Here is a 13,757-nt window from a genome sequence, read left to right as displayed (position 1 = left end):
TGTTCCAGTCAACTCAACTGATAAAGTCTCTGATGGTTGTATAAGAGATCTAGGGTTCAATCCTTGCCTACACCAAAAACTGATTGGTGTCTTAATCTGATGATAAAAGAGCTATCATCAAGAGCGAATGCCATAGATTGAAACCCTTTCAAAAAAATAAAAATCCAATTTTAAGGAAATGAAATTCTGCCCTAAATGATCCAACGTAACAAGACAAAGTTTCAAATATATTCAAACCAATTCCTCCACCCGAAAAAGAGAGCAACAATCTTTCTTGGTAGTAGCCATTGGATTTAAACAATCTAAATATGAGACTCCATAAAGCATAAACATCACCATAGATCAACAAATGATCTCGGAGAAGAGACAGTTCCATAATGGGACTTCTCTCTTCAAGAGACGAGACCACTATGGGTATTTAACCAAATAGCTTTTACGGTACTATCTGACCAAAGAATTTTAAAATATACATGTTATTAAGTAAAATGGCCAAAGATGTAGTTTATTTTGGCATATAACAACTGTCACTTGTGTTAGCCAGACTACAATCAGTTTCACAACATACTGGGATTTCAGGTAAAAATTGAATCACTAAATTAAAGATATGACAAAAGCCTAATGTTTACCTGCAAATACACGGATTTATAAGCCTCTCAAATTCTCTCTCTTAACTTAACCCTCAATACAAGACAAAATCCACAGATATTCCTATCCAATTCTATATAAAGATCTCTTCCTTCTCTTTATTTCTCCCTCCTTTTTTCTATTTTTTTCTTTTGGTGTAATAGTCCCCCAAACATGGAAAACTGGGAACCTGTTTAGATTAGAAAGAAATAAATACGGGAGCAAAATTCTGACGAACAAGAGTGTCTCAGTTGACTTTTTTGGTTTTGCCCTCTGCCTTCTTCATCTTTTTTCTCGGTATGCTGCCATCACTTCTACCCTTCTTCATCTTCTGTTTCTGTCCACTCCATTTGTGATCCTCCTTATTTTCGTGAGGATTCACTTCCTTGAACTCAATTGGTTTAATAATCACACCAGGTTTCTTCACCACCTGTACATAATTGTTCAAAGTAGAGAAATGAGAAATACAGGCAAATGAAAAAATAATTGTACAAATCAGCCAATTCAAGGGAAGGGGGGGAATAGAAAAAGATTTATGTAGAAGGGCAGAAGTTCTTCATTGGAAATAACTATTTCTTATCTGGTAGTTCATTTAATATCTTCATGTGCGCAAAAAGAGAATAATATGTAAAATTGTATTGAAATACTTACTGCAGGTCGATTAAGAGCACCAACTGCAGTTGCTGGGTTGAATTCAGGTCCAATGGGCATGCGGATGCTCTGCTCAAAAACTTCCTTAGATGTGAAAGGGTAAGGCAATGTTTTTGTAAGGAGTTTCTCAGCCTGCCAAATCAAAATTCAAAAAAGAAAAAAAAAAAAGAACCAATCAAAAAAATGAACACTCATTTGATCAGCAGAGAAAGGCATAGTAAAGCAGATTCTTTATATGATTAGCTGAATAACAGAATTCGAGTCACTAGAAGGTTAACAAGAAAATTTTTTTACCTCAATACACCACATAACCCCAAAGGATTGCCTGAAGCACTAAGCCATATATCTACCTAAATATGAAGAATATAACTCATTCTTTGATCTTCAATGTTAATCCATTAATAATTACCACCAGAAACATGTACACCCTTAGATGTCATAGAAATTATCGTTCTAAGTGACCACTCTAAAACTAGTGAATCTCAACGGCTGGTGACTTGCTTAATTTTAGATGGTAACTCAAATTGACTGATAAATCATAAATCTGTAGTTGCATTTAGAAATCATATCAAATTTCAGTATAGCTATCTGAGATGCATTTAAGACCACAAACCTTTTTATCTAACTTCTCAGAGATAATAACATGTTTGAGATGTGCATCCTTTCTCTTCTTAAGAGCTTCTTCTCTCTTCCTCTTGGCATTCTCATGTTCTTTCAGCATCCAAGAAGGTAAGCCTTTCTTTTTCTGTACACGAGTCCATTGGCCCCAGCCAGGAAGTAAGACTGGCTTTTCGGGTTCAGGATTTTCCTCATTCAGAATCTCCTGTTTATCATTCTCAAAATCTTCCTCCACATCATCCCCAGCAAAAGCTTGGCGAATCAGCTCTGTCTGGGAAGGGAGTTCATAAGTCGGTTTAGGATCCAATGAAATAATCCCATCCACCATTTGTCCTTCACTTTCTGTATCACTGTTTTCACCCACTTCCTTCACAGGCTCCTAGAACCAAATAAAAAAGTAAGAGAGGCAACCAGTGTATTAAATAGTAGTTCAAATATTTTAAGAAAACGCAAATAGATCATACCTGTAAATCTTGATTATATTCAGGTTCAACAGCCACCGGGGACTTTTTGCTATTGGCATCCACTTTGTTTCTGCTTTCCATCTGCTCGTTGTTTGCATAGTCATCAGTAAGACACCCCCCAAAGAAAGAAAATCCTTAATTCTTAAAAAATAAAAGATTTATGGCAAAAATAACCTTTCTCCATTTGTCTGATGCAAAAATAGCAACGTCATATGTTGTCTTGGGACCTGGATCTCTAACAATATCATCAAAGCTCTGCAAATTTTCACATTTATGGATCAAGAAACATACAAGAAAACAGGAGGATTGCTCAAAGAAGTCAAGTTACCTTAAAAACAGAATCCTGACGAAACTCATTAGGTAAAACAGAATCAACATGAACATCCTTCTGCATATCACTACTTCCGTCTTTCTCCATATCAAAAATATTTTCTTTGGCCTCCAAGTTATCATCACTATCACTATTAGCATAGAAATTATCCGTTTTAATCACATCTCTTGATTCTGGAGCACGTATTTTAGCTGCACCAAATACCCTTCTACCACTTGAAGCCTTTATTTTTGAATTTTCTGCCCGACTTGGATCGTCCAGCTGCTTCATTGACACTTCATACTCTTGAAGAGCAAGTTTAGCTTCTTCTTCAGCTGCCTCCTTTCTTTTCTTTAGTCCACGCTCCTACCCAAGAGCAAATTAAAGAGAAATTATAAAGATGTATATATTAAAAGATAGAACAAATCAACAACTTATATTTTAAGGTCCAAAGCAATGAAGCAGAAACAGGAAGAAATATAAAGTTACATTCTTCTCTGTGAATTTGGTGCTTTTCATTTGCCCCTGCCCTTTTTAAACATGAAATATAGCTAGCAGAGTAATGATTCTTCTTCTTTTTCTTTTCTGTTCTTTACTTTTCTTTTTGGATAAGTTTTGACCCCAAGGGGAGGAAAAGGGAGAGATTCAAACTAGTGACCTACGCTTCATAAGTCATGGTCCCCAACCAACCCCTAGAAATTAGCTAGAAAGAGTGCTGCTAGAATAAAATCCACTTTTCTAAAAAATTTCTGGCATCAAGGGGTAGGATTTGAACCAGTGGTTTTAGTCCATTGAAGCTAATACCACCAGTGGAAGAATACAGTACAACTTCTTAAGAAAACTAACAAGAGAACACCAAATATTACCATGAAAGGTAAAGAAAAAATTCCTGAATCAGGCACTTCATCTTCTTCTTCTAATATTTTGAGGGTCTTCTCTGTTGCTTTTCCCAATAACTTGGATGCCCTACCCTCTTTTAAAACAGAAGAATCTTCATCTACATCATCCTCATCACTGGTGTCATCACTGCTGCTGCTGCTGCTACCGTCTTTCATAGAGTTCATTTTTCTAGTCAAAAGAGCATGCTGTTGGAGCTGTTCAGTTATAGCAGCTCGAGTACCTTCATCTTGGACTTGCAAACCACGCTGTAGAATGCGTGTTGCCCATTTGGAGGTGTTTTTGTGTTTCAGTGTCATGCGTTCCTGTATCAATTCAAAAGTAGAAACGAATCAGCAACAAACACTTGAACCTGGAGTGTTATATATTCTCTCTAAATTATAGTTACCTCTGCCCGTTTGAACTCTTGCTTCATTGCCTGCTCTTTAGCAGCTTCTGGATCCATTTCAATCAGTGCAGCTGCTGTTTTCAATCTGTCTTTCTTCAACAAACGATGGTATGTTTTGGATTTGATCTTTTTTATGTGTTTTGCTTTCATTTCATGACGGAAAAGAAGGCTGCGCATTTTAGCAATACGATTATGGCGCTCCTTTTCATCTTCCACAGATACCTGCCAAGCAAGGTTGACCATTGAAAATATAACAAACATCACAAAACCTGTAATTCAAGAGATCTTGCAAAAATTCAGGAGTATCAAAGTTCTAAATGACATTCATAGTTAATTCACAGTTGTCTAGATCACTTTAAAGTGGCTACGGATTGCTTATCCTTCAATTTTACAACACTTTTCCATTTTATAATATCCTCCCTGTTTCTTTTTAGAGATGGGATATTTTTAAGACTGATTCTAGTCTTCCATAAGAATCAACCTTTCCCTGTAAAACATCTATTTCCAACAATGTTATAAATGAACTCTTCAATCAAAGTTTACACACGCTCCTTTTTAGTCTTAAACCTATGACCTTACCTTCCATCGAGAAAGGTGAAAGTGCCATTCAAGCTAGAGCTCATTGGCTTTAGCTTTTCTTTCTTTCTAGACACTTTTGTTTTTTATTTGATTTAAATGCAGATATTTTTAGAGACAGTTAGTTTACTCCATGTGGAAAATCCAACTATTACACTAAAGCGTAAAACAAAACATTTAAATGTTATATCATCTTATTTAACATCCACATGTGCTTGTGATCTTCCACATGCCCATGCCCATTCACACAGGTGACAAGATACTTGTCATACTGAATCCACTCTGAATGGGATAACCAAATCCATTGAAAAGATTCAACAAAATATGCAACCCCAACAATTGCAATGATACCCTAGGTTGTAATTGCTCAGGCAATCAGTAACTTTTACTAAACAGCACCATGAAAACAAGCACATTTTTAAAAAGTAAGGAAAGGAGAGGACAATGTTAACCAGATATTATATATGATAGGACACCAAATTCAATGTGCAAAGTATATATACAACTTCCATACCTGGTTTAATTCAAGAAGCCTGGAACCATCTTTTTTGTGAGCTTCCATAACATCATCATCATAAACTAAAGATGCCATTTTCTTCTCAAATTCAGTTCTAGGTTCAAATTCAGAAGCTATTGCTCCTACAGTTGAAAACCCCAGGTCTGTATCTTCATCAAAATATAGGGTAGGTGCCTCCCTATTTCTCTTAACTAGGGGCTCCCACTTGGCCATGTCTTTCTTTGATATTTTATATGCTGCCTGCCTCTCCATCTTCTCCCGAATTACTGTTGGAAGGGGAGCTTCAATAGCCTCAGATTTCTTCATTTGATCCATTATCTTTCTAAGTTTGCCAAACCCGGGTTTCTTTTGAAGAGTGCCTAAAAGGTCTTCCATGCTAATGTGGCCATCACCATCCAAAACATCACGAGTAGGATTATATTCGGACTCTGGATATGCCTCAGATATAACAACATTATTTTTCTTCTTCTTCCCTGTACAAATAAAGTTAAGGGAAATCAGGTCACAACATCTCAAAAAGATAGATGATTGACTTCTAATGGCCACAAGAAAAATTCCCAAATGCCCCCATCAAAGGTACATTTCATTTTAAGTAAAATACAAGCAGAATTGCTATACACACACATACACAGACGCAGACTTTCTTCTAATATAAGTTATAAATAATTTATTGGAGAAGAAAAGCAAATGTACACAGGATGTATATGCTACATTCTCTCAAGAAAATATAGACATTTATTTTTCAGTAATAGAAACTTGACAAGATGAAATACAATGCGTGACAAAAAATTATCCAAAACATTCCAACCATACTAACATTGAAAACATCAATATTTAACTTTCATTTTCTTTCATAATACAAATCCTAGAAATTTCTTTTACACACATCTTGCAGTGCAGTGTAATTTCAATTCAACAAAAGCATGCTGTTCTTTACAAGCCATAACCCTTGAAATTGCTTCAACACCAATGTAGTTATAGGTCCATATTACTTATCAAATCTATGACATTGTCAAGAAACCCAACATAACCAGTGAAAAACAACCTCAAGGCACCATGTCCTAAACATTGCCCAAGGCGCTTACCTAACCAAAGCATTGCGTCAAAATCTAATCTAGTTTGTATAGTGTGCATGTGAGTGGCCCTGATGCAACTTTTTAACAATGTTACACCACTCAATAACTTTGCAGTAGATCAATATTTTGACACACACACACACTGTTGAATCACATGACCTCCACATATCCATCATTCTCTTTCCAAATATCAGCACAATTGGAGATTAAGAACTTCTTCTCTTAAAAAGATATATTTAGATCTTACATTTAGAGTAAGGCATGAGGTTCAGATGGGATAACAAAAGATACAATTGACACGAATTCTGACATCCATTATAAGCAGGATGGGAACATCAAATCCAACAGTAGGCTTGGAAAAAAAAATCCAATAAAAATTTATTGAATGATGTAATTTTACATAGAGTTACAACAAGCATAACTTGAACCTCCACCCCATATTTGTGTGTCTATGTGAGTGGAGAGATGAAATTAAAAGCATAATTCTCCAATTTAATTTAACAAATATAATCATACTCTATCACCATCACGTTCATTCCACACCAAAGAAGAAAACCTTATGGTTTTGTAGGACAACAACCTTGCTATTGAAACCTACAATGCAACATGTAGTTAAAGAAGCAAACCAATTTATTAATTAGAAATAATATTTTGATTCAAGGCCTGTGTTCATGAGATACAAGATTGTTACTCCTAAGATATTTAGGCCTTATTTGTTCTTCCTTTGTATTAGGAAAATAGATAATCATTCAACAAGAATGCTCCAGTTTAAAGGATTAACACAGTTTAGTGTTGTTTAAATACAATAAATAATAGTCATTTGTGTAGCGAGACATTCCCTTCTTGTACATGTTACCTCAACTGAGGTGTAAAAGGTGAGCACCTCACCAAAGACGCCTTGCCTCACCCAAGACCCAAGGCAAGTGCATAGAGAGCATTTGACTACACTATTCAAAACACTTCAAATGTTACTAATTAAGATTCTTAACACACCACCTTACCTTCAAAAGCCTCACTTGGCATTCCAGTGATTCCTTCCAACATCCTGACATGCCTTCCATCATCATCCTCTTCAATCTCATCATGGGAATCTTCAAGTTTGTTTCCTCCATTATCCATGAGGTCACCATCCTCATCCTCATCATCATCTGATGGCACATTCTCATCCTACATAAGCAAGAAAAGAGAAAAGTATACATAAATACACATGTTAACAAATGAACTGGAAAGCAGCATGATAGCTGATGCTATTCTGCAATAAGAAAACAAGACAGTGGAGACCAAGGAATACAATTTACTTGGACTAAACTTCTTCTTTGCAAGGTTACTTCTTCAATACAAGAATAAGACTGTGGGTTGAATCTAGCTAACAAATGCCGTCTTTATTAAAGATAAATTCTCCACAATGCAAGATCATAGATATACCAGCCAACCACACAAAATAATAATAATAATAATAAAGATCCCAAAAAAATTTATGCATACTGACTTCTTTTTTTATTTCTTTGTTTTACAAGGAACGCCATCAAGGTATGGGCCAGTGGGACCATCCATGAGGGGTAAAACGCCAGATGCCTACACACCCCCACTGAGCAGGCATCGAGTAAATCACAAAATGCCTCAACTAGGAGTCGAACCAGAGACTTTTGGTTTACAGTTAGTCTAGGCACTCTCCCTTACCGCTACTGACTTCCTAATACAAATCTTGTTATTTTATAGATTTTCACCTTCTTTTGTCTATTTAAATTTAGAAAAATCTGCTCTCGACTTCAATTCATCACATCATGCCCAGCGATAGGCAAATAATTCACAATTTTTTTGTGTGTGCGTGCGCACTCAAACACAACTTTACCCTAAAGGCTAAATTTGAATCACATTACCCAATCATTTCAATTCTTCCGCATACCATAGAATATCAGTCAACTTTCCCAATTAAAAGGTCAGCATAGTGAAATCTCAGCAGATTTCCTAAACCTTGCCAAAGCTCTAAATCTTGAGCTGAGTTTTCCAACTCAAAATCTACATCGTTATTCAAATCTCTTTTTAAAACTTAGAACCCAATTCCATAATCACAACTAAAGCAACACTTCTATACTAAAGCACTCAAAGACAGTTTTTTTTTTTTTTAAGCCAAAAACTATGCAGCCACAAATGCATAAACACCTTTATACCTATGCCCAAATAACAAAAATCAAATACCATGTACTATCCAACTAAGAGAACCTCAAAAGGCTCATTAATCTCAAAGAACTAGAACCTTAAACCACAAAACATTCCCAGCTAAACAAAAGCACAGAAATTCAAAAAACTCATAATAATTCAAGTTCCACAATGCAAAAAAAGAAAGAAAGCACCATAGTTTAAGAGAGAGAGAGAGAAAGAGAAAGAGAACCTCGAAATCTTCGGGAAGCTCGTATTCGAAGTTCTCCACAGGGTCGAACCGACGATTCTTCCTGGACTCTTCCTGGGGGATTTTCTCCTCGTACTCGTAAATGTCATCGGTGGGAAACTCTCCCTCATCGGAATTGATATCTTCGTCTTCGCTGTTCAACTGGGTGCTAGGGTTTAAGCGTTCGATCTCCTTGCGCAGTGAATTAGGCAAGCGAGGACCCTTCCTCACATCGTTTCTCTTGGACTTCTTCTTCTTCGTCGATAGGGTTTTAGAGCCCAAACTCTTTTGCTTCTTCATCTTGTTGTGCTTTGGTTCGTCTCTCCCTTTTCGCTTCGTCTCCACCATGGCTGAGAGAGATAGCAGAAAGAGAGAGAGAGAGAGAGAGAGGTTTTAGCTTGGACTTGGAGCGGCCTGATGCGTAACCTGCTTTACAATTTGGAGGGCAAAACCGCAAAACCTCGTGTTTTGGACCCGAATCAAATGGACCGGATTTTGGGATATAAGGATATTTGAAAATCGGATCCTACTGACGGGTGCAAGTAGATCCACGAATCTCAAACCGACAATGACTCATTCTATTTAATATATATATATATCGTAGGGGGCAAAACTGGTTTGGCCCAGCAGTTGATCACGAATGGGTTGAGTTAAGGCCTTTGGTAGATTAAAGAAATTTACAGTGATTGTATATATTCAAAAAAGCCTAAATCTTAGATACCCTTTCTCTATATGCGTGTGTTAAAAATACTTAGCATTTTTTTTTAAAAAAAAAAAGGCCTTTGGTAGAGGTTAATGGCTAGGATCAACCTTTAATACCTTTGGTAATCTCAGTTCAGTAATTTAAAGAAATAAGGTTGACAAGAATTACTTTCTCTCTCTATTACTCTTTACCAACTTTTTCCGATCCCCACTCTTAGAAGAGCTTCCTTCCTTTATATAGCTGCTTGGATTACATCACAGCCCTCCACTTGGACAGTCGCTAATCCTTACTTGGATACTTGTCCTATCATTGCCTTGTTGGTAGTGATAGAGTAGGCTGTGGGCTATAGGGGCATTGTTCAGGAGTCATTCTACTATGAACGTGGTGGGCTGAGTTGGTATAGTGCATTAAATGTGGAGGTGATGGGTGTTTTATCTAAAAACTTTCTTTTTCCCTTGCTTGCATGTCTCTACTTCCTTCCTCGGCCTTTGGGTTTGGTGGTTTGTCCTCAATCCCTCGAGGATCATCTGCCCCTTGGACTACTTAAGTGAGCCGCTCTCCTCGGTTTCTTTGACTGGGTTATCTTGACTGGACTAAGCCTGATCTGATGAATAGTTGAGCCCCATTGTCCCTTGGGTGAACTCTGCCCAATGATCCTCTCTTTTCAGGCCTCCCCCCCCCCCAACACACACACACACACACACACACACACACATATAATATAAGTTTTTCACAACTTATTTGATTTGATATAATTTATGCATAGTAAAATCAATTATAATTGTCAATCAATCTTTATGTGATATTTTTCAAATTATAATTTATCCCCTTAACAAATGAGAAAAAAAATGTTTATCAAAGCATTTTCTAATTATTTGCATTTCCCCTTTTGATCAATTAGATTAGACAATACTAATTGGATAATGATCAACCCACTTACTAGTTTGATCATAGTTGGTTTAATTCAATCCATTTTGTCTAGTTAGAATTTTTTATCCTTTTTTTTTTTAAGAGAATTTGGAGGATAGGGTTACAAATTATGATATGAGATGATATTCAATGAATTGCATGCTCTTCACTTGTGTTCAAAGGCTATTCATTTTTTGGTTTAGTATCAAAATTTCCAAGCCATCGCAATTCAAGGTTTATGCCTTGATCCAATGAGATTTATGCATTTGCCAATCAAAGATATCCACACAAGCTAAGCTATTTTGATTTTGATTTTTTGGTGTAAGGACTCATCATGCCCCTAGCTATATGGGTGATTGGCAAATGCACCAATATGCATAAATTTTGATTTGGAATGAATGAGAATTTTGACATTAAACCAAATAAAGAATTAATATAAATTAGAATGATTAATTCTTATTAAATAAATTAGGCTTAGGACTCTTTTATAATAGCTTCTTTTCTCACCACGACCACATGGATTTAATTTGGTTTGAAGATGTTGGCTTTGGTCGCATTGAAATAATAGCACTTTATTTGTCAATTAGTTTTTGTACATTAATTTTTTTTTTTCTTTTCACCATTTTACAATTGTAGGGATAAGGGGCCTAAGATATATGTTAGGCCTTAGACTTTGTTTGAGGACACTTATTGGTCCGAGGATAGATAAACAGTAATGAAGATGTAAGACTTAGAACTTCATGAGCAAGCTATGACTGAGAAGGCTCGGGAAGGTAGGCCGAGGAGGAGTATCTCCTCAGCTAAGCGAAGCAGAGGTCAGAAGGTGTGTTCTGTCATCTAGAGTGACATTCCAAGAACTTCTATCGATAAGGATGTGCATCATGAACATACAGGACAAATGAGAGCTATGAAATATATAAGAGAAAGCTGCCACCATCGCATTAAATGCTTTGCAGCTAATTCTCTGGCCGTATTAATGAGAAAATGATACTTGGACAATAGTTTTCAGCTTTACAACTACTCCTCAGAAACTTCATGGAGGTGTTGATGTGATAGGGATCAACATCAACAATCTAATCTACACGTGGAGGGCAAAGATAAAAGGAAAAAGAAAGTATAAAATAGAAGGGAGGCCCTGAGAGAAAGGGATCGAAAAATTGAGAAAGAAATATTGTAGCAATAAGAGCTGTACTTGTAATCAACTTCAAGAAAAATATATAAAAACTGATCTCCTCGAACTGTGCCAAAGACTATTTTCTTTAGAGAAAACTAGTCTATCTTTACCTTATTATCATTTGGATCCACTATAATTGCTACCCAACTTATTATAGCCTAGTTTTCCAATTCACTCTTTACGAATTCATTGTATTGGGCTCTTTAGGCCTAAATCCTTCTAACTTTTGAGCTCAAGACTCAAATTGCGCTCTTACAACTATTATTTTATTTTTCTTCTTCACTCTCACTTTTTATTTTACACCATATTATTTTCATCTTTAACTTTACCATAACTCTCAACCCTCTATCATTTTATTGTAAACTATGATACTAAAATGATAATGCAAAATATTGACCTAAATAATGAATGGGTCCAGTTCATTCCTTTTGGTCTAGTTGGAGATTTTTTTTTTTTTTTTTTTTTTTTTTTTTTTTTGGAAGGGGTGGGGGGGAATTTGGAGGGGATGGGAGGAGAGGCTTTCTACTTATGATATGAGAGAATATTCAGTGAATTGCATGCACAAATATTTGAAAAACACTACATGGTGAGTCAAATGAGTAGACTTTGTGAAGGTGCAAGTTTGATGGTTAGAAATGATTTTTTTTCTTCTAAAGTTTTGCAACAATGGGTGATACTTACATTTGTCTCCTTATCAAAATGATCAAAATGAACCGAACTGATCACTAAAAAAAAATTAAAGTGAGTTAAATGTCATATAACTAAACCACATGCCTTCATGCTTCTTCTTTTTTTGTTACTCTCTCTCTCTCTCTTCTTTATTATTATTTTTTTTATATGGAGTGAAGATGCCTTCATTACAGGAATATTAAAAGGGTGGTAATTATGATTATCCACAATTGACAAACGGTCATAATTAGTTTAACTATTACCTTTTTTAATATATAAGATTTAAATATTACCTTTATATGTATATATATATGTGGGGATCATTCGGTCGATAGGCCCATAGGATTCAGAATTGGTTGAGGATTGTTGGGCCAGTGGCCCATCCGAGGTCGTGCACCCGTCCGAGGACGCCATCCTCCTCGGCAGTATGCGTCCGAGGACGATCGCGTCCGAAGACGATCAGGACGTGGTATCACCACGATCAGACCTCAGAAGTAGGTCATCTCAAGGGGTAGAGTAGCCGACTAAAGATGAAAGAGATAAGGCCAACAAATATCTAAAACTATAGCTGCCTCCGCATTAATGACCTCTCAACCAACTCTCTGGCCGCATTAATGTGGAGGTGATACCTGAGCAGCAGGAAAGCAGCCTTACAGCTGCCCATAGGAAGTTCCAGGAGGCGCCAGATGGGACAGAAAGAAATCCCCCGGGCACAATCTACACGTGTTCGGTGAAGATGGATCGCGCAGGGGAGTATATAAACTAAAAGAGGAACATGGAGAAGGGGATCGAGAAAAAGAAAGAGAACACACATAAAACTAAAGAGAAAGAAGGAAGAAGAGAGGGAGAGAGAGTAACACTAGGGATTTAAGAAAAGACGTTGATTATACCAACAAAAGAGAAGGAAAACATGGTATGGGCTTGAAAGAAAATTTTGGAGGTAGATACCACCGTTAATCTAGCTCTTTACACCCACGCTCTACAAATCATATTGTCTGGGCCTTTTACGTACGAACCCAATACTGTTTAGGTTCGTCACCAAATCGTGTCCTTACAATATATATATATTAAAAATGAACACATATATGCTTGGCCAACATAAGCCAATGAACACTATTTTTTGTTCACTTCCACCTGTCACAAGAGTGAATAATGAATGAGAATATCATAATTTAAAATCCATTAAATATGCTTATAACTTACTAATTAATAAAAAAATAAATGGAAGAGACCTCATAGATGATATATGTATGAGCTAAAATCCGAGGATCCTAAGTGGATTGGGCCAGAGTGATATCCGGGACAATTAATTTGAAGAGATGGATTTTTAGACTAACAATTAAAACTTGAACAATAGCTCTTAAAAAGAATTGATCACAATAGATATGATGAAACAAATCTCATGGGAGTTAAATAAGACTGGATTATATTTTTTCTTCCTCGTTGATGAGGGTTTACACTTATGCAAAGACAAGGTTCAACAATTTTTTGTGTTCTTGTTACTCTCTCCTTTCTTTTTCTTAATCTCCAGATCAAATCCTTGTACACAGGGGATCTCTTCCTATATATAGCCTCCATGCTCCAATCCTGCCCTCCACTTGGATGGTAGATGATTCTTCTCCATGATACTTGTCCCATCCTTCTCCTCCTCTTATTTCGAGGTGGTGCTGAGCAGGTAACAGGCTATGGTGGTATTGTTTAGGTGTCATTTGGCCATTAATGCGGTATGCGTAGTTGATACCGTGTATTTAATGTGGAGATGATGGTATCTCTGCGAGGAAATTTCCTCCAA

At 36.5% G+C, this 13,757-nt stretch overlaps 1 protein-coding gene across 1 annotated transcript; it reads right to left on the bottom strand.

Moving 5' to 3' along the window:
• Nucleotides 1–457: 457 nt before the first annotated feature.
• On the bottom strand, nt 458–8,984 carry LOC115971242 (uncharacterized protein C57A7.06). Its single transcript, XM_031091028.1, has 11 exons — nt 8,514–8,984; nt 7,123–7,288; nt 5,043–5,518; nt 3,953–4,174; nt 3,534–3,869; nt 2,686–3,033; nt 2,532–2,612; nt 2,358–2,438; nt 1,889–2,272; nt 1,276–1,407; nt 458–1,054 (listed from the first exon to the last, which is right to left on the bottom strand). The coding sequence occupies exons 1-11, from the start codon at nt 8,856–8,858 to the stop codon at nt 872–874; spliced, it is 2,754 nt and encodes a 917-aa protein (XP_030946888.1). The 5' UTR covers nt 8,859–8,984; the 3' UTR covers nt 458–871.
• Nucleotides 8,985–13,757: the final 4,773 nt, after the last annotated feature.

The sequence above is a fragment of the Quercus lobata genome, chromosome 12 (genome assembly GCF_001633185.2).
Source record: "Quercus lobata isolate SW786 chromosome 12, ValleyOak3.0 Primary Assembly, whole genome shotgun sequence".
Classification (NCBI taxonomy): Eukaryota; Viridiplantae; Streptophyta; class Magnoliopsida; order Fagales; family Fagaceae; genus Quercus; species Quercus lobata.
This window is presented reverse-complemented; position numbering and strand designations above follow the sequence as displayed.

Bases quoted from the DNA above. Each gene is read 5' to 3' on its own strand.
- LOC115971242 (XM_031091028.1), bottom strand. From the start codon at position 8,858: ATGGTGGAGACGAAGCGAAAAGGGAGAGACGAACCAAAGCACAACAAG. The intron at 5,519-7,122 runs GTAAGGTGGTGT...TTATTTGTACAG, and splicing joins GCCAAGTGAGGCTTTTGAAG to GGAAGAAGAAGAAAAATAAT. The intron at 2,273-2,357 runs GTATGATCTATT...ATTTGGTTCTAG, and splicing joins AATATAATCAAGATTTACAG to GAGCCTGTGAAGGAAGTGGG.